At 49.0% G+C, this 21,637-nt stretch overlaps 1 protein-coding gene across 1 annotated transcript in view; it reads right to left on the bottom strand.

The window, feature by feature from the left end:
* Nucleotides 1–20,888, bottom strand: part of LOC147901480 (MRG family protein) — a 74,028-nt gene extending 53,140 nt beyond the window's left edge. Inside the window, exons 1-5 of the mRNA XM_087374764.1 lie at nt 20,543–20,888; nt 19,539–19,592; nt 5,838–5,851; nt 5,464–5,606; nt 5,274–5,309 (exon numbers count right to left, since the gene is read on the bottom strand). Of these exons, the coding sequence (XP_087230890.1) occupies nt 5,274–5,309; nt 5,464–5,606; nt 5,838–5,851; nt 19,539–19,592; nt 20,543–20,686 (391 nt within the window). The 5' untranslated portion in view covers nt 20,687–20,888. The remainder of the gene's footprint in view (nt 1–5,273; nt 5,310–5,463; nt 5,607–5,837; nt 5,852–19,538; nt 19,593–20,542) is intronic.
* Nucleotides 20,889–21,637: the final 749 nt, after the last annotated feature.

Raw genomic sequence — 21,637 nt, 5'->3', positions numbered from 1 at the left:
CACTGCCTGGTATATTGCCTCCTGTTGGTGCTTTCACAGAGGATGCATTGGGCAGCTCTGACGGTTGGTACGGAACTTCCTCTAGGCCAGTTCAGACGGCACAAGGAACACTAGGACCCGAGTAGCTTGGCAGACGGTGATCATGCCACGAGCACTGGGAGGCTTGGGTATCATTGATCTGGAGATGCAGAGTAGGGACCTTCTGGGCAAGCTGGTGGTTCGCTGCCTCACCCCAAGTGCCGAGCCTTGGAAGCTCCTCTTACAGAGAGGGCTTCTGAGGAACACCCCACGCATTGGAGGACAGTGGCAATCTTCACATAAATGGATCTTCCCAGAGGCCCCCCTTACGAGGAAGGGCTCCCCCTTGATGAGGAGTCTTCACAGGGTTTGGCAGAGACTAGCAGGGGGTCTCATCCGTGCTCCACCCAGATGCAGAGAGGAGTTCGAGCGTCAGCCCCTTATGTGGCACCTAGAGGTCAGAGATCAGGAGGGACGTATGCTTGGGCAGCGGACTCACATTGGTTGGGCACAGTGGGACAGTGGACCAGCAAGGTCTTTTGGTCGCTGGAGCAGACTACCTATGGAGGCAGAGACGAGGCTTGACGCCCTAGCGCATCTGAGAGGGGCAGGGCAACGGAATGGGCAAGATCGACTTAGCCATTCCTGAGTCCTGGTGGGAAGGACTTCACATTTGGAGAGACAGCAGATGGCTGGGGAAATTTTATCGTACTGGTGTTACCCTTGAGGATTTTGATGCAGCGTGACAACACGGACCCCGGCTTCTTCCGTGTAGGACCTGGAGGCCTACTGCAGCCCCGGATTGAGAGTGACCCTGAGATGGATGGGAGTCTTGATGGGATACACTGGCAGATGATCTGAGTGGTAGGGCGCTTGGGGAAGGAGTGGCACATCGATCCTCCCAGTATCTCGGAGCAGGATGCCTCTAGATGGCACCTCTGGCTATGGGAGGGCAGACCCCTGAGGGAGGTCCGGTGGGACCCCGGGGAGTGGTTCTGGCCCTCTAGGGGCGGCCTTGTTGAGACGATAGATGAGGTGCCTTTCTTTTCCTACACCACACGAATTGGCAGGAGACTTCAGATGGACTCGTTGAGATGGACCCCCTCGAGGGAGAGACACTGGGAGACCCACAGAGTGCCCCGCGATGTTCGCTCCAAGTTTTGGACGTGGTTGTGGGCTAGCTTGCAGCCGAGGAAGATTTCTTACTTCTTCTGGCTGGCAACCCACGGAGGCTTGCCCATCGGCCCATGGTTGGAGCAAATGCGAGTGGAGGGGCAGTGCCATTGCTGCTCAGAGGGTGTCCTAGAGACTATCCCACACTGCCTATGGAGCTGTCGTAGCACAACGAGGATTTGGATGAGAGCCCTCAGGATCATGACACGCATGCAGAGCCTTCACAGAGACTACACCTGGGGGATGGTGGCTTGGTTGACATAAGGAGGACACGCGTTCCAGATTGAGATCTCCCCAACCTACTGGATACAGGGTCAGAGCATTCAAAGGATTGCACTCCACGAGGCAGCCCCCCCTGACGCCCTAGCTCCTCCTTCCCCTAGGGAAGACGGTGTTTGGGAGGTGGTAGCCAGCATCACGGCTTGGAACATTTGGGTGGCTCGCTGCAGTCTCGTGATGGGAGAGCACCCGGTTCCACCCTCGGCTACCTTGGTTGCCATCTGTCAAGATATCATTTACACTCTACGGTCCACCTGGAAGCGTGGGACTCCACGCTCCAGGGCGACTATTGAGAGGCATGCTCGTTTCTGCAAGGCTTGGCCTGCAGGTGTTTTCTACATTTTCACTCCGCGAGGGATTCTCTGGCTGTATAGTCCCCCCACTTGGCTGTTAGCCCCAGTTCCCGAGATCCCCTAGGCAATGAGCTGGGCTTCTCTGGAACAGGCCAGTTTTTCTTTTAGCCTTTTCCAGTTTTTTCATACTCAGTACCTTCGGGGCTGTTGTCTTGTATGAAATCTTTCAAGCATTAATAGAAGGTTCCTTTCTTTGGAAAAAGAGAGGTATGAACTGATGCACGCTGGCTGAAGGCTCGCAGGGGAGGTCGCGAAGTATGGACTCTAAAGGATGCTCATGAAAGGCAAGCTCAGGAATGCCAACGTGAGCTGGCCTGAGAGTTGCTGCGCTGGAGAGGAACACAGGTAACCTGCATACCCCGATAGCAGCCCACGGGCTGTAAAGGCTGCTTGCAAATCACAAAGCGAGACTGGAACCCGAAAGAGAGGGGGCCAAGAATCGCGGCAAGGAGAGACACAGAGATGAGCGGAAGAGAGAAGGGGCAGAAGCAAGGGCGCAAAGATGAGGCGGAAGAGAGAAGGGGCAGAAGCAAGGGCATGCGAGAGCTAGATACGGAGGGGGGCCAGCGTTAGAGCAAGAGAAGCAGCTTCCAAGATGAAAAATCTTGTAGAATATATATTTATTTCGAAGATATAACTTAGCATATATTTTCTTGTATGTGTATATATATGCATATGTGTGTGTGTGCACGCGCGTCTCTCTCTCTCTCTCTCTCTCTCTCTCTCTCTCTCTCTCTCTCCATCGGATCCAAAGACCGAGGAGACCACGCCCTCCACCACCACAGGAGACATCTTGACAGATGCAGATACATGAGCTCTTTGCATCTCATCAGAGAGCCACCATGGAGCCTAGATACGTGGAGCCGGTTCCTCCACTTGGGACTCTAGCTCTGAGCACTTGATATTTTCATGCCACCCTCATGATATTTCGCTACTTTTTGCTATTTGTACTAGTATAGCATTTTGGTACTCAGCAAGGGCCTTAGTGAGCCCTTTGCCCCGGCCCACAGTGGTCTGTATGAGTTACTTGATTCCGTACTTTGTCCCATAGGCCCGCGAGGCCTCCTGCAAACGTTAATATATCTTTCTTGTTCTTTCTCTCTCTCTCTCAATCCTTTCCTACGACCCAATCCACACAGGCCCGAAATGGGAAGATGCCTCAAAACCCTTGGTTTGACGACAAGTGCAGAGAGGAGTGAGCCCACCTCACTCAGGAGCGAGCCCTAAGTCAGTTGACATCATCTGAGGCACAACAGATCTTTCGACGGTTGACACACCGCAAGAGACGAGAGCCTTCCTCACACACAGGATGGATGAGATCATAAAATCATTTCGAGGAGGAGACCCGAACATTGGATGGGGGCTTCTTTCCCATCACTGATCCGGGAGTGTGGCACAAGAATGCATGCTCCTTATATAATGTTCCAATGCAGGCACCACCGGATATGTCCTGCCCACTACCTGGCACTTGTTCACTCCACCAACTCCACAACCGAAAAGCACAAGATCATGAGGGCCTACAGACTAAGCATTTCGCACATGGGCAGGACGTCTTGCCCCCGTTCTAGCACAAATGTTCAACCATGATGTATGCCACGGCTTCCCACTGGCTTGAAGCACCACCACTATTTTACCGATACACAAAGCAAGAGACCCCATGGATACTAGGAACTACCGCACCCTCATGATTGGCCACATACCGCACCCTCATGATTGGCCACACACTGGCCAAGATTTATAGATCGGTACTAGAGAGGGAGATCAGCAATCATACAAAGGCATGGGGGCAACGGCCAAGAGGACAGGCAGGATTCAAGAGGCAACACTCTACTCTAGATCACATCTTCACTCTGAGGGCTATCATTGAGGAGGCAAGGTCCAGACACCAGAAAGTCTACACATGCTTTGTAGACTTTTGGAAGGCCTTCGACACTGTCCCACAATCCCGCATGATCAAGACACTACAGGAGATGCACATTCCAAAGACATTGATCTGGGGTGTGATGAATCTATATAAGTCAATCAGAGACAGAGTTCGTGCCCCAGGCGGTCTATCGGATTGGGTCGAGAGCACGATCAAGGTGAAGCAAGGTTGCCCCTCTCACCGACTCTCTTCCAACTTTACATCAATGAGATCACATCCTTCATAGATCGCCTAGGGGGTGAGGGATCATTACTGGCCGACCTCATGATACAGATATTGCTATACACTAATGACATAGCCCTTATATCATCGTCAGCGAGGAGGGGCTGCAGAGACATCTGCAAGACCTAGAGGTGTTCTGCAGAGAGAGAGACCTGACAGTCAACCTTGGGAAGACCAAGGTTATGGTCTTCAACACCTCACGCGCAATGCTCCGCCGACTCAGCTTCACTTATCATGGCGAGCTAATGGAGATAGTGCAGTCCTACACATATTTGGGAGCAATCTTCACAGGACCCATTTTCACAATGACCCATGTAGCCTAGGCACAACTCATGCGGGGGCGGAGTGCTTTGGCTCGACTAGAGAAATAGTGCTTCTAGGCACACTTCCAGGATCCACCGACGAAGGGCTAGCTTTTCGATACGCTAGTGCGGTCAACTGTCATGTGTGCAGCACCCTTCTGGGGATGCTATCTCCCGTGGACAAAGTGGAGGAGATTTGAGCGGCTACAAGTGATTATGGGGTCCAGGATGATTCGGTGTAAGCCCTCAGTCCCACATCAGGCAGAGTTTCATCACTAAAAGACCATTAATATATATTTAGATGAATCCAGGAACATGCCCAAACTTTTAGTCCAAAAACATAACATATAGTGCAGTTTCAACCTCAAGACCGTCACTCACAAGGTTGAAACCATAAACTCCATCACGCATTAGCAAGGACTAGCTACTTATCACACGCCATCAGCACCCCACGGTGCTCTCACACATACATATCCACACACCCGCACATACTTGATCATCCATTTATACAAAGGTCTTCGTACTGAGTTTCTGTCAGCACTCTAGAGGTGAAGGGCAAACTCAGCCTTGACAAAGGGCTAGTACTAAAGAAGGCTAATTAAAAAGTAGTCCACATTCTCTTCATTTGAGCTATGACTGCATGTAAAGATTGTACGATTTCATTTTAATCTCTCACAAAGGCCTTCAAGCACAACTCTTAACCTATGGTCAGGAAAGACCTGCTTAAATCCTAGCGAAGCTCTTTAGCATGGCTCTTTGCACGTTCTCAAGACCTACTTCTGGCTAGAGCTGTTTGTGCGCGCCCAGTTTTCAGCATCCTTAATGGACCTCATCAAAGGGCATGATCTCCAAGCAACTTGCAGATGTGACCACGCATTGCCACACAACACAAGGGACAAGACAGCATTTTAAAAGGCAAGTTTTCATTACTAAAAGCAGATCCTGGGTGCTCAGCATTGTAATACAAAGGGGAGAAAAACAAAGACAACGGGTATGACTGACCATAGCTTTTGGGGTCTTCTTTCTCCCCTTTCACATCTGCAACAATGTAAAGCAACTATTCAAAAAGCAGAGAAGACAATAAAAATATTTCTGAACACAAGGCTGTCGAAAGAAGACCTATCCATAGTTACAACGGCAGGAAAAACAGCGCATCGAGACAAATATCTACTTACAGAAGGCAAGACGATACCTGACGTACTCCTCGGTTTACTTTGTGCAATGCGCCCCTTCAAACCTTTGTCACCATTCTTGTTCCTAAACAGCTTCTTTTGCTTTTCGATATTTGCTTCTGTATACTTCATAAGACGATCTGTACCAACCCACTCGTCCCAACTATTCTTAACCCCACCATGACACAGATCGAATCTTGAGTACAAAAGAAAAAAATTCGGAGACTTTCTAAGGTATGAGAAAGGTAACCTATTACTTTTAGAAGGCACAGATGTAGCCTTCCAAATAACAATTGCTGCAATGAAAACTTGTTTAATCTATATCATGTTGTCCACAGGAAAAAGAGCCAAATGCCAAGAATTGTTGAGCTCCTAAAAGAAGAAAACCACTCACTTTTTGCTCCATCCCTGCACATAACAAAATCAAAAACCTGTGAGTAGTGTTTCTGTCTACTAACAACTTCAAAACTCGGCTTTATTAAACCAGTCAATGAACCATAGCCTTTTATATGTGTGCACCGAGCACTCTCATTTGATGACATATGCACAGGAAGCTTCAATATTTGCAGATAGATTGATTCAGTCATAAAAATTGTCAAAAACTTGAATAAAGAGTTTACAGAAAATCATCTACCACAGAAACAGATGGATTGATGACAGCACCCACTAAGAAAACTGTCCCAAGAATCGATGAGAAGAGGCATCGATATTATGTTGAATGGACAGATAACACAAGTAGCCAGGAAATCAAGATGTTCTACGTGTGTTGGTGTCAGGACTACTAAAAAAAAAATCAATAAAAAAGACTTCTATTCAATATGGAAAAAACCCCAAGAGCAATGCTCATGGCAGAAATACATCATTCATAGCATGAGAAAAAAAATACCTTGAGCGGGCAAACAACCTGCTCATCAAGATGAGCTAGTAAAGCACCAAGGTTGAGGCTGAAAGTGCCACCTCAAACCTGTGGTGGACTCCAAGTAAAAAGCGGAGCCATAGTCCTCCTGTCAAAAGCCGCCCTTAAAGACCCCTGCATGCTCACCCAAATGGACATCAAAGTCTGTATGGTATTTGTCCAAATACTTGCCAAAGTGTGCGAAGGATGCTATGAGCCATCAAGGGCCTCTATGCATCTGGATCTCCACATATGCCACGCTGGAATGCTCATTAAAAACTCCCAAATAGTGTCCTCCAAGGCATGTGTAGGTCTGTAAGGAGAGTGGGAAAATCATCCAGAGAGCATGACTCAAGTAAATGTCGGTGAACTGAAAGAACCCAAGAAGAGCCATGCCTCTCAGAATACACCTAGGATCCTGAAATAGAGAGCCAAGCCACCGAGCCCAACGTCATGAAGAAGGAGGAGGGAACAAAAGTACTCAAAAGTCTAGCAATCCCCTTCAGATAAACCTTGCATGTTCGCAATCCCAGATACAATGTTGAATAGACTCCTCAGCAGAAAGGCAACGAGGGCAAGTGGGGGCTGATCACACCCTAGACCTCCACAATCCCTCCATGAATAGAAAGCCAAAAGAAAATAGTGATTTTTCTATTCTTGAGAAAGATTTCTACAAGACTATAGAAATCTGAAAATTCTCCCAAGGAGGAGCTCAAGGGGTGCTAACCGTGTATCGAAAGAAAGGGAGGCTATTCTCATGGTTCCCTCCATCAATCCATTAACGTGAAGTCAAGAAACACTACTCTACATGACCCTGAACCCTAACAAGCTCCACAAAGATATGCTCATTCTTGGATCTCTAGAACCTCCTCCCAAGGTGAACATAAAAAACCAAAACATTTCATGTCCAAACCCATCGAAGCCCTATGACCTGAAGTGGAATACCTAACATCGTACAAGCTGCAAGCCATGTAGAGCAATGATGATGCCTATCATCTGTGAATACCCAATCCCAACAGTATGGCTGCATCAATTTGCTCAATCCTTCTTTCACTTCCTCTGAGGTTTCTTATCAACTAAAGCTTAGATCCTCCATAAGGTTTTTGAAATCCTTCCAAAATGTTGTCATTCCACATGACAAGCTGCATATCAACCTCTTCAAGGGTACAGAGGGGGATTCTTCAAGCTTTCAGGATGGCAGCCTTAAGAGGGGAGTAAGGAACCCTAAGATGCGCTGAAATAAATATCCACTTAGTACTATCCATCCAATCCCCACCCCGAGGAGGAAGAGAAGGACTATACGTGCAATAATGAGGAAATATTTCCAAGGCTCCTGTCTTGGCAAAAGACCTCTGACCACAACCTTGCAAAGTAAGACCCTGCACTGCAAATCTGGATCAATACTATTGAGGCCCCTTCCTGTGTGGGCAAAATCAAAGTATCCCAACCTACCCTGGCTCTGGTATCTCCCGAACCCTCTAGCCCACTCCACAAGAAATTCCTTGTAGGCCTTTTGAGCTGAGTGATGCATTCCCTAGAGGGGCACCAACAAGTACAAATAAACCAGGCTATGGCCAGCAGTACTTGATTAACAACTATCACCCCTGGAAGCGATGTCAAGTCTAGTTCAACTCCAAAAAATGAGTTTTCTCTTACTCTCCAACATAGGAGCAAACTGCTAGGAAGGAGAGATACCTACGCCGACCTGGCAGCTCAAGTATCTAACAGAGACACCCCTCTGAGTCCAAGTAAAACCAAAATCATCTCCCCCATCTAGTGTGTCCTTGTCGCTAATTCAGAAGCCATTGGATTCATTCCAATTTATGTTCACCTACTGTAAAACAAAACAAATCCAAGGCTGCCTGAAAGATATGAGAGTCTAGGGAGTGGCATCCAAAAAAACAGTAATGTCATCAACAAGATTGCTATCCAAGATCTCCTCATCTTGCCTCAAGGGAAGTCTCAACCCAATAATGTCAACCTGAGATCTCAAAAAGATGGTCATGCTTCAACTATGAATAAGTACACGAAAGGGACGAGAGAGCATCCCTATCCAAGAGATTTGAAAATATAAAATCCCTCTCCCTTATCCCCTCTAATAAGCACCTAGCTCTGGACTGATTTGTACAATGAAGAGACCCCTCTAATACAAACATTTGAAAAGCCAAAACGTAGGAGAACACCCTCCAAGAAATCCCAATCTACTCTATCATAAGATTTCTCAAAACCCAAGAGTAGAGGCTGATTCCTGGCTACTCTACATAGCCCATTCCAAATCCTCCCAAAAGGAAAAGATATTATCAAGAATGCTTTGGCCATGCACGAAGCCTATCTACCTATCATGAATAAGATCTAAAAGAAGGAACTGCAAACGCAAACTAATAGCTTTAGCCAAAATATAATCAAAAGTGCCCAAAAGAGTCCATTGGAAAACCAAATTTCAGAACCCCCCTTTGGAATAAGATAAATGAGACCCTATATAAATTGAATCATGCATGGCACCAGAGTCCCAAACGCCCTACAAGATTGAGGTGACACAATCTCCAATCATGTTCCAAAAAGCAATGATGAAGAAGAGTATCAACATCTGGCCCCCTTGTGAAGGGCAAAAAGTGCAATCCTAAATTCCAAATTAGTGAATGGTGCATCAAGTAAGACTCATATCCGGTTTCACCAATGCTGGAATAGCCTGCCAAACTCTAAGATCTGCCAAAAAAAGGTTGTACAAATCAGTAGCAATACATAAGACAGCATTAAGATCCGACTAAAAAACCAATAAGCTGAGAAACTCTTTCCCTACCATGTCTCGGGCCAAGAGAAGAGAAGTGTTTATTGCCTCTTCCTCCCATCTGAGTCCAAAATGACTGCCATCCATGAAAGGCATACCCTGCTCTCTAATCCAACAGAAATTGCTGATGAGCACTTGCTAGTGCAAGGCGCTCTTAAATACGAGCATCTGTAGGCTGTTTGTGGTCTTCCCTCTATAGGACTACTAACTGCTGACGAAGGCTAACCTCCCATCTAAAAATCTCATGTCTCCTGATACTAGCAATAGAATGATAGAAATCATTGATACCATCAAGGGTTGCTGCCACAAGTGAAGGAGAAGGCACTCTACCCTGCACATGAGAGACCCAAACCCACAACACTGTCTCTGTGAGGCCCACCCGGAATCCTGATACTGGCGGAGGGGGTTCTCAACGAGGCTCACTTTGGCTGACAAAGGACGTGAATAATGTTCCCATGCATTTGAAAGATACTGTGAAGAGAAAGGCATCAAGAGTGCAAACACAGATACTCCTTCCGATAATGGCGTAGTTCAAGGAAGAACAAGACCGTAGTAGAGATAGCAAGGACGATGCTGGAGCATCACGACTGTAACACACTAACTATATAATTCCTACTGCAGATCACGGGAGCAGCACCATGGTTGATCCACCCAGCCAACCTTGCTGAAGCTAACGAGCAGACAGAGAAATTCCGATGCCAAAAACATACGTGAAAATCATCCTTCTCTTCTCTCTCAAGCTTCAACAAGCCCCATCTCCCTAGATAGATCTAGATGCCACATGTCATCCATATAGGGCCTTCCTAATGCAACATTTCACCCCTCTCTTGGGATGCATTAAATCCTTTGCCCCTAGGCACAATCTTTGCATTAGGCCCTTAGCCTTAGATCTGCCTAGTCTGGTGCTATCAACCCTCACCTAGGACCTTGACATTAATTCCCTCCCGATCATTTACATGAAGCGCAAACAAATATATCACAAAAATAGATCCTTCAAGGGAAATGTCGACTGATTCTTCCGAGGTCACGCTACCTCAGCTAGAGCGTAACATTCCTCCCCTCTTCAGACATCAGCGTCCTCGATAATAAAGTCTGGGAACAGTCTCCGTAACTGGTATACGGATTCCCAGGTAGCTTCGGATAGAGGCTGACCATGCCATGCAACCAACACCGTGGGTATCTTCCGATTTCGTATTTACATTGTTCCTCGGTCCAAGATTCTTGTTGGTTTGCGCCTCGCATTATCCTCTATCTCCTGAAACAAAACCACACCTTCGATTAGTGAGTCACCTGTATGTAAAAATTTCTTTAAGCGCGAAACATGAAAAATCGGGTGCACCTTACACCCCTATGGCAATTCTAATTTATAGGCTACCTTGCCTATTCTCTTTAGAATTAACCACGGCCCACAATATCGAGGTGATAACTTAGCACACTCTCCTGAAGTCAACAACTTCGAGTGCGAAGGAACTCTGAGAAAAACTTTTTCTCCTTCCTTAAATACTCTTATAGACCGGTTTTCATCCGCATACACCTTGGCTCTATCCATAGCCTAGCGGATATTAGCTCTCGCAAGTGCTAGCATCTCCCGCATCTGAACTACAAAGTTCGCGGCACTAGGCACTTTCTGAGGTACTCCAACTATAGTTGGATTTGCTGGTCTATAACCATAGTTCAACTCAAACGGACTGAACCCGGTAGAGGAATGTTTTCTATCATTGTAGGCAAACTCCAACAATGGCAACCACTTGTCCCACGTATGTTGCCTCAATGACACATATGCTCTCAGCATATCCTCTAAAGTCTGGTTGACTCTCTCCATCTGACCATCCGTTTCAAGATGATCCCTACTACTCATTCCCAACTCAGTCCTTAGTGTCTCAAATACCGCTGTCCAAAAATGACCGGTAAATCTGACATCTCTGTCTGACACTATGGATCTAGGCAATCCATGCAGACGAAATATATGTCTAATGAACAAATCCGCCACTTGCGGGGCAATAACAGACTCTCTAGTCGGAATGAAGTGAGCCATCTTGGTTAGACAATCAACCACCACAAGGATAGAATCATACCCTCCTTGTGTCGTAGGCAGCCCTACAATAAAGTCCATGGAAATGCGCTCCCACTTACTTAGTGGTATTTCCAAGGGCTGTAAAACTCCGGGTGGCTTCACCCGCTCGGCCTTGCTTACCTGACACGAGAAACACCATGCCACATATTCATGAATATGCTTTTTCATCTTTGGCCAAAAGAAATCTCGCTTCACGAGATCATATGTCTTCTCGACTCCTGGATGTCCCGCACACGGGCTATCATGGCACTGTTGAATGACTCTCTGCCTGAGATCATTCTGACTAGGTACTACAACCTTGCCATTTCTTTCTAGCATACCATCCCTTATGGTGTATCTTGCATATGTTTGGCCTTTTCTGGATGCCAGGTCATCCTTTCCATTTTCCCCGGGCTTTAACACATGAGCTTTAGGCCATAAGCTCTGGACAAACTTGTCCACTTTTTGAGTTTCTCTAATCTCGGTCTAAACTCAGGTTGTGCATAATGCGAGACAACGCATCAACAACCTTATTATCTTTTCCTCTTCGGTACCGAATCGTTAGATTAAACTCCTGCATGAGCTCTGTCCACCTAGCTTGGTGGCCCCTCAAGTCAGGCTGTTTACAAAAATATTTCAGAGTATCATGATCCACATCCACATAAAACTCCGAACCATACAAATAATGCCTCCATGTTTTCAAAGCATGGATAACAGCATACAACTCCAATTCATGAGTTGGCCAATTCCTTTGAGAGGGAGAAAGCTTCTTGCTTTCAAAGGCTACTGGCCTTCCCTCTTGAAGGAGAACTGCTCCTACCGCAATGCCACTTGCATCGGTTTCTAGGAACAACAGTTTCTGGGGATCAACTATTTTGCTCCGCTTCCTCCTCTGCCTCTACTCTGCCCTCCACTTGCCTCCATCCCGCCACCGCCTCCGCCTCCCTCCCAACCTCCTTCCCCGCCTCCCCCTCTGCCTCATCTCTCCCCCTTCTCCGCCTCTTTCCCTTCTCCCCTTCAGCCTCCTTCCCTTCCACTTCCTCCCCGCCTCCTTCCCCTTTTCCGCCCCCTTTCTCCACCCCTCCCTCCGCCTCCTTCCCCGTCTCCCCCCTGCCTCCTTCTCACCCTTTTGCTCCACTTCCCTCCCCGCCCTCCTCTCTTGTTCCCTCCTCCTCTCTACTCTCGTTTCCTTTTCAAAGGCCCCCTTTGCAGCCATTCAGCACTTTCTCGTCTCACCCTCCGACCTTGGCAATGTTCGGGTTTGGGTAACAGGGGCTTCTTTGAGGCGCCTCTTTCTTCGAGGGCTCTCCCTAGCCTTTCTTGGGGTGAGGCAGCTTCCCTGCCCACTGTCCAAGTGGCTCTTTGTTCTTTTTTCCCTTCCTCACAGCGGGAGTTTGTGTGCTTGTTCGAAGAAAGAAAATATTGGTGGTCACCCTTGGTCTGGCCAAAGGGGCTCTATGGCAGCACCCTCCAATCCCATAGCAGTTAAGGTTATCCTAGCAGCACCCTCCAATCCCATAGCAGTTAAGGTTATCCTTTCTCCAACATGCAATCTAGTCACTTTAGGACAAGGTAGTTGTGGGTAGAATTATGGGCCTCACTCCCACAAGGAGACAAGTGAGAGCGGAACTAGGCGAGCTTGGCACTAGAAGGAGACCACATCCAAAAGGTCATCATCAACGGAAGAGGCATCTTCCTCCTCCAGCTGAGCTCTCCTGTTATCGCCTTGACACTTGTGGAGCAGAGCCCCATCCTCCTTGGCCCGCATCTAGTGTACCGTTTCCCTTGGTACCATGGCTTTACAGTGGAGGGCATGGACACGACACATCATGTTCCCAAATTCCCAGTGATACTCCGCTTCCCGGGGCTTCTGAAGGAATACAAAGCCATCCTTCCCTCCATTGATAGAGCATTTGGCACGGTAGAGTCCCCGCCAGATTCGGCAGCATCAATGGAAGCAGACGACAAGGTCCCCAAGATCAGATTGGTGGTTGAGAGTCCCAGAGTTGATCCTCCTCAAGACCCTCGAGGGGGGGTACACTTCGTCAAAGAGTGGAGATCTCCAGTCTACCAGGCCATGTCTTTGTTGCAGGCAGATGGGCCATTTAGCCCAAAACTGCCCTCGTGGTCAAGGACGGACTCCTCCCCCCCAACCCCGCAGGACAAGCAAAGTCAACAAGCCAGGGCCCAGCACCCCCCCACGCAAGAGCAACAGAGTCTCAAACCCCCTAAGTGACACCTTCAGAGGGAGAGTGAACCCAGGTGGGCAAAAAGAAAAAGAAAAGAAGCAAAGTGGCTCAAAAGCGCCGTAGGCAACGGGCTAGACGAAGGGGGGGGGAGAGAGAGAGAGAGAGAGAGAGCAACGAGGAGCACCCGCAGAGGAGCAATTGCCGGAGCCCTTGGTTGGAGACCTCTCCCCCCCAACAGCAAGGGTCACAGTTCAGCTAGGTGATCCTCCCTTAGCGAAGGCCCAACAACCATAGTCAGCCTTGCATTAGCAGTGCGTCTCAAGAGATCCTGACGTTGCAATGGTGAAAGCTGCGGAGGGTAGCTTGACAACGGTTGAGGAGAAGAGGATGCAGAGCCTAGGTGTGCCTGGTCAGCAAGGCGGGCCTATGACTGCCCCTATTCGCTCCCGCCCCCTCCCCTTCGAACCCCTCTCCCTCTCCTCGCCCTCCCCTTCCTCCCCCCCTCGCCACTCGTGCTATGGTCATCCTCACCACCTACCCCCCTCCCCTCACCCCTCCCTCCCTCCGCACCTCCCAATCCCTCCATAGTAGCTTCTCCAACCCCCCTTCCACCCCCTATCGGACCTGCCTCGGCTCCCCTACCTGTAGGCAAGGGCACGACTTTGTCCCCCTCCGCTTCCTAGTCTCTCCTCGCCCTCCCCTTCCTCCCCCCCTCGCCACTCGTGCTATGCTCATCCTCACCACTTGCCCCCCTCCCTCCGCCCCACCCAACCCCTCCATAGCAGCTTCTCCAACCCCCCTTCCACCCCCCTATCAGACCTACCTCGACTCCCCTACCTGTAGGCAAGGGCACATCCGCGTCATGTATCCCTCCCTTCTCAGTCCTCCCATTCCAGGTGGGATTTTGTGGGAAGGGGCCCGTCTCTCGATCACCAACTCCCAAACTTCAGCTCTCCATATGAACTTTTGGAGATTACGGGCCTGGAATTACCTGGAGATCTCGGACTCTTACCCTCTACCACTGGAGGTGACACTCGTGATCTTGCAGCCCCAAAAAGGGGGTTCGATCAGAGTAGTGGGCTCCCAAATACATACAGTTTGGCAATTCCAGTTTGCCTCCACAGGGTTGGAGAAGTGGACCCCACGGGTATTTGATGCTATGATGGGAGATCAGATCTCATGCATGATGGAAGATTGGATGGGTCCACAGGGACTAGATCTATGGCACACCCATGGTGTTGAAGTGAATTTTCAGTTGAGCTTCACACGGGAAAAGCCGATCTATGGATTGATAGTAGGGGTTATCAAATTGCCACCCGAGGCAAGGATTGATCCGGCACACTACTAGCCACTCCAAAAGTGTGCTGAGATGTTCGGAGTGGACATCCCCTTCATGTTGCAGTGGGCACAGAAGATCGGCATAGAGCCAATGTCCACCTTGGTATGCCGTCGCACAGACACAGACTACTCACCCTCCAAACCCCCCTCAAAGTCACAAAAGGCAATTTTTCTGGAACAGGCACCCACCCACAGGAGAGAATTGTTTTCTGCTTCCCCGTCCTCATCAGTTGGACCATATTCAGTAGGAACGTGCACAGGCTCCACGACCGTGCACATAATCAGCCGCAGTACCTGACCCTTTGGCGGGAGTTACAGAGGGCAATGGTAGGGCGAGCAGTGGACTTCCTTTTGATACAGGAGCACAATTTCTCAACATTAGACATCCGACAATGCCATCACCTTCTTCCAAGGAGAGGCCCGAAGGTGTGGTCTCCTGTCGTAGGACTAAGCAGAGGGGTATGCATCTTGGTCTCCCAGGCAATGGCCCCAAAGGTGTACGATCAAGGTGAGCTTATCCCAGGGCGGGTAGTTTGGATGGGAGTCAAGAAGGAAGAGTCCAGGATTGGGATCCTAAATGTGTATGCCCTAGCGTAATAGCACCGTCTGGCTTTTTGGAGGAGGCTGATAGAGTGTCTAGTAGATGTTGACTCCTGGATCGTTGGAGGAGACTTCAACAACCTGGAGTTTGGGGAGGACAAGCAGGGGGGTGCCTCCTTTTCCAAGACGCCAACAGCAGAGCGGAGCACATGGGAGCAGTTCATCTTCACAATCAATGGCAGAGACCCGTGGAGAGAGCCAGATTTCAGCAGGATACCTAGCAGCCTTCTCTTCTCATTCGGCCAAAGGCGACATGATGGATTGCTTGAGAGGCTGGATCGCTTCTACGTTGGGGACCGGGCACTCCACAGAGGTGGCTCTACAAGGATTCTAGCAAGCACCACAATGTCATACCACTCTCCAACAGTATTATACCTAGAGCAGCCCCGCCGTGGTCTTCCCCAAAAGGGGATCCACATTCCACAGGACCTACTGCAGGATGAGGAGATTCAGTTGCTTATTGCAGAGATTTGGCAACAGCCAGAGTCAGTACCCTGACTTCAGAGGAGCGACGAGGAGTTGCAATCTCACGCCCTTAGACAAAGGATGGCCCTTCAGAAGAGCGAGCGTGCACCTGCGATGAGACCTCGCCTCCATAGAGGCTCGAAGAATAGGACCCAGGATCCCAATGGCTTAGTGATAGAGATGAGAGTGCGCGCCTTGAGATCCAGAACACGGAGGTTCAACGGGCTGAGTTTTCCTACCACTCCACCTGAGCCCGCTAGGTTCAACAGGGGGATAGGATGACGAAGCAGTTCTTTTATACCACTGGACCTCCATCAGCAAGCATGCAGCTACAACGATTACGAGATCCACAAGGCATCTTACACACTGATCCCAAGGAGATTCTAGAACTGACCACGGATTTCTACAGCTAGCTCTTTCAGGTGGAGAGAGTGACTCCAACTTGCCTTGTGGCCCGTGAGTTAGTTTGGGACTGAGTTAGATTGGGACCATGTTCCAACAGTAGTCTCAAGGGAATTGTGCAGGAGACTGGAGGAGCCTTTCACAGATGAGGAGCTTTGGGAAGCCCTTAAAGCGCTTCCAACCCACAAGTGTCCTGGCGAAGATGGCTTGACTCTGGCCTTCTTTCGTAACTTCTAGGAGATCATTGCCAGTCCTTTCCGCTCAAGCTGCCAATAGATCTTCGACACCGGTTCCCTTCCTCAGTCCTGAGTAGAGGGTGGATTTGTTTGATCCCGAAAGGAGGAGATAGGTTAGACATCTGGCAATAGAGACCAATCACCCTGCCAGAAACCGCATACAAGATCCTTGCTAAGGTCTTGCGTTTGTGGTTGCAGCCTCATCTCACCGACATCATCCATGATACATAGACTGGCTTTGTACAGGGGCGCAGCATCCTAGACAACATTTTCACGTTTTGGGATTGGGCCAGGGAGGAGTCACAACCTTTGGCCATCCCTCTCTTGGATTTTGAGAAGGTGAAGTGGTCTTTCCTAGAGGGCACTATGTAGAGGTTGGGTTTCTCAAACAAATGGATTAGAGGAGTCTCTGCGCTCTATACGGGGAGCTCTAGTCAGATGCTTATAGGTAGACACATGGGTGAGGGCTGTCCCCTACCTCACTTTATTTTCCTTTGTGTGGCGGAGGCATTGGGCTACCACTTGAGATCGCAGGTGGCGGGCCTCATAGGGTTGAGGCTCCCAATCAGACATGAGAAGGAGCTGTTGGATTTTGAGTTTGCAGACGACACAGCCTTGTATGTAGAGGGCACCACAGTGAGCTTGGAGAGAGTCCGGGTAGCCCTGACTATTTATTGTGAAGCCTCGAGTGCACAGATCAACTTGACAAAATCATTCGGTTTCTTCACAGGCTATGAGGAGACACAGGAGATTCAAGAGTGGGGGAGTGCCTTTGGCTTCCGCTGGATACCGCGAGACCAAACAGCGAGATAGCTCGGGTGCCAAGTGGGTATTGATATTACAAGAGAGCAGCAGAGTGTTACGCGCAAGCTTCTCTACTTCTCAAAGGTCCCCCTTACTAGGATGGGTTCCCACATGATAAAGAGCCTCCATAGAGTCTGGCAGAGATTAGCAAGGGGCCTCATCCGAGCTCAGTCCCGTTGCATAGAGGAGTTTGAGCGTCAGCCCCTCATTTGGCACCCAGAGATCAAGGATCAAGATGGACATATGCTCGGACAACGGACCCACATTGGATGGGCACAGTGGGACAATGGCCCGGCCTGTTCCTTTGGCAAATAGAGCAAATTACCCATGGAGGCAGAGGCTTGGAGCCATAGCGCATACGCGAGGCATACGCGAGGGGCAGGTCAACGGATGAGGGAGTTTGACCTAGCCATCCCTAAGTCTTGGTGGGAGAGACTCCGCATGTGGATGGACATAGATGGTTGGGTCAGCTTTCTCGAACTGAGGTCCCCTTCATGATGATGATTCAGCGAGGCAGCAAGCAGGCTGGTTTCTACCGTGTAGGGCTTGGAGGCCTACTTCAGGCACTCAATGAGAGAGACTCACAGATGGACGGGAGTCTAGATGGGATTCATTGGCCGACAATAAGAGTTGTGGGCCGATTGGGGAAGGAGTGGCACATTGATCCTCCCAACATCCCAGAGGAGGATGCCCCCAGATGGCACCTCTGGCTTTGGGATGGTAGGCCCTTGAAGGAGGTCCAATGGGATCCGGGAGAGTGGTTTTGGCCTTCCAAGATCGGCCTCACCAAGCAGGTGGACGAGGTACCCTTTTTTTCCTCTACCACTCGGATTGGCAAGAGGCTTCAAATGGACTCTTCGACATGCACCCCTTCGAGGGAGAGACATTGGGTGGCCCAGAGGGTGCCCCAGGAGGTCCGTTCTAGGTTTTGGATGCATCTATGGTCCAGTTTGCGGCCAAGGAAGATCTCCTACTTCTTTTGGTTGGCCGCCCACGGAGGCTTGCCCATAGGCCCGTGGTTGGAGCAGATGCAAGTGGAAAGGCAATGTCATTGTTGCTCTGCTGGAGTTCTGGAGACAATCCCTCACTGCCTTTGGAGCTATCGTAGGGCAGTGAGGATCTGGATGGGAGCCCTCATGATTATGACCCACATGCAGAGCCTTCAAAGAGACTACACTTGGGGGATGGTGGCCTAGTTGACTGAGGGAGGTCACGCGTTCCAAATTGATGAGGTCTCCCAAATACAAGGTCAGAGCATTTAGAGGATAGGGCTCCATGAGGCGGTCCCTCCTAATAGCCCGGATCCTCATTCCCCTCCGACAGATAGCGTGTGAGGCAGTCCTCCTGATAGCCTGGATCCTCATTCCCCTCTGGAGGATAGCATGTGGAAGGTAGTAGCCAGTATCATGACGTGGAACATTTGGATTGCTCGTTGTAATCTGGTGATGGGTGAGCATCTGGTTCCACCCTCAGCTACCTTCGATGCCATTTGGCAGGATATCATCTACACCCTGTGCTCCACTTGGAAGCATGGGACCCCGGGCTCAAGGGCGACTGTCGCAAGGCATGCACGTTTCTGCAAGGCTTGGTCTGCATGAGTTTTCTACATATTCACTCCGCTAGTTCTATAGTCCCCCCACCTGGCTGTTAGCCCCTGTACCAGAGATTCCCTAGGCAGTGAGCTGGGTATCTCTGGAACAGGCTGGTTTTCCATGCTCAGCACCTTCGGGTGCTGCTGTTTTGTATGAAGTTTTTCAAGCATAAATAGAAGTTTCCTTTCTTTGCAAAAAAGAGAGAGAGAGAGAGTCATCTCCTATCTGTATACTAGAGAGTGAGGGCTTCTATGTGATGTGAATGCGCAGAAGAACTAGTATTTGTGTCCTTTCTTAGCGTATTTCTACACTTGTTTTGGGAGTTGGGCAGTCCTAAGGTGCAGTTCTACCACATACTCCAGTCGACCAGCAGCACAGTTCTGCCCTGGAGTTGTACCAGGCCCATGAAGGTTTTCTCAGTCGTAAGGCAGAGTTTTTCCTGACATTTGCTGCGCAGTCTCATCTCTTTGCATTCATTTTTGAGCTGTCTCAGTTTGCACATGCATATCATTCTCTGGTCACATATTCCGCTGCATTTTGACCAAATTGGCACCAGGCAATTCGATACAATAAAACTTCTAACAAATATGAATACACTTCAAGAAAATATACAATATAATGTCAAGGACTCTAACTAGATGTTGATATCAGCTCTACAAATCCAAGAGAGAGAAGCAGAAAATCCATGGTATAGTAAGACGTGTCATGAAGCCAAGGTAGGCCCAATACTTACAAGGTAGTGGACGAAGAATTTCCATTCCTTTTTCCGAAGTTCGGCCCTCTGAATCTGCGCAAGGAAAAGTTGACTCATCAGGGCACTTATCACCAGCAAGAGTTCTTCACAAAATGCCACATTGAGCTTGCACACAAAAACAACAGGGCAGCACGCAAATTTCGTACTAAAAGAAAATCCTGCTCTGTTTTATTTTTCAACAAGATTATCAACCAATACTCAGGGGGCCTTCCAAGGCTGACCAAGTGAGTCGGCTGGCTCGTAGAAGCCTCCAGCTCCTATGTAAGGGGGGGTGTTGCCTATAAATAAGCTCTCATGCCTTCAAAACTGTGCTGCCATTTGGCAGCTCTACCTGGCTATACAGCCTGGACTCAAGGCAGGTGTTGTCTTGTCCCATCCCCCTCTACTGCATCTATGTCCTCCTTATATGGGGGCTCACGGGAGGGGCAGTGACCTCCAACCCTTGGCTGAAGTTTTGGGGTAAACAGTTTTCCCTACATCCCACGACTTTGAGCACTTTAGAGAGAGAGCGCTTAAAATTTAATAATAGTATCTGATGTGCAACGTTGTGAATACAAGCTGCAGCTCTATACATAATCGCAGCATCCTGTTTCTGCCTGTTTGGATAAATCTGCTAGTGTGAAAGCCAGGTTCAATACTTTTTTGCAATCTTTCGGAACAACTACAACGTAGGAGCCTATGTAATATCCTTCAGTACTAGGCATCGATAGTGGCGTCCTGTTTCTGAGATAAGTCTGCTATTGTGAAAGCCTAGTCCAAGCCCTTTTTGTAGTATTCCAGAATTTCTTCGATGTGGAGCTTCAGGAAAAGGTATTTTTTAACAGAAGCTGATTTCACATGACTACGAAATGACATGCTTCGCATATATTCCCGATACCTTGAATGTCCTTCTAGAGTTTTTTAGCGGAAATTTTCTAAGCGTTGGCTTGATGCTGAGCTGCGTTCTTTAGGTTCGACAATCTGTGAAACGCAAGAAAACCAACCTTGGCCTCGTAGATGAGTGGACCATGGTATGCCAAAACTTTCTCGCCCTCTGAGAAAAGCCCAACTTGGCTCATCTCTTCGCCATGATTATCGCGAACATCTGTGGCTGTATCTTCCTTTCCTCCAGACGTGGAGCTCCCCATGCCCGCCCAAGATCTCAACGCTAATAAATCAGTGGAGTTCAGCCGTCTGCTCCTTGCTCAATTTCAAATAGATAGTCGGGCGCGCACACATCCCCCCCTCTATGTTATTGGCATTGCCTCCTATTGAAACTCCTTAAGTGTAATTTTAAAAACAAGGCTGAACGGTGTTCATTTGGCCTGCCTTACATTTGCGCATCCAAAGCTTTATTCCAATGTTGTGAATGTTAGCGAATGGTCACTCCACTATATATATTTAGTCCCTTTGTCTTTGTTTGTTGCCAATGTCGTTGCCCATTGGTGGTCTATTGCAGACCCTTGGATTGTTGTAGGCGAATAGTTGTTCCATGCTTTTTGTTGCCATAAACTGGAGCAGCCGGTTTTTGCTGCTAGTGTTGTTATCTATACTATTCTTTAAGGAGAGGTTTCAATGTGGGGAGATTTAGAGGCTTGGAAAGAGGAAAATGGAGGTTCGTGGGAGCTTCGGAGGAGCGTGGAAGAGGTTCGAGGAGTGCCAGTGTAAGAAGAGCAACAGAGATTCCACAGGTCCTAGACTGTGAGTTGCGGCAGAAGGCGCATGTGGCACGAGTCCCTCCGTGGCCACTATGGATTCAGATGCAAAGGAGCGAGTATACATACAGAGGGGCGAGTGATGCATTCGCGAGTCTCGCTGAATCAGTGAACTACAAAGGCAGACAGAGTGGCTGAGCCATAATAGCTGGCACGTGATCGAGGATGGCACGTATTACGTGGCAGTAAAGCGTGGCATCAAACCGATGGGCAAAGCACACGTGGCGACATCAAACGTTGCGAAGCCCAATCAGCGAGGATGGCAGCCAGCATGCAACCAGTATAGAAGGCAGAGGGAATAAATGCTCGGGCTCACGTGTAGTGTTGTGGAGGTTCGGGTTCGACAACGTGGACACTTGGCAAAGACACAAAGACACATGGTGA

The sequence above is a fragment of the Dipteris shenzhenensis genome, chromosome 5 (assembly GCF_047967505.1).
Source record: "Dipteris shenzhenensis isolate YYH24624 ecotype China chromosome 5, Dip_SZ_1.0, whole genome shotgun sequence".
In the NCBI taxonomy this organism is placed as follows: domain Eukaryota; kingdom Viridiplantae; phylum Streptophyta; class Polypodiopsida; order Gleicheniales; family Dipteridaceae; genus Dipteris; species Dipteris shenzhenensis.
The sequence above is the reverse complement of the archived record's forward strand: the minus strand, read 5'-3'. Positions and strand labels throughout refer to the sequence as shown.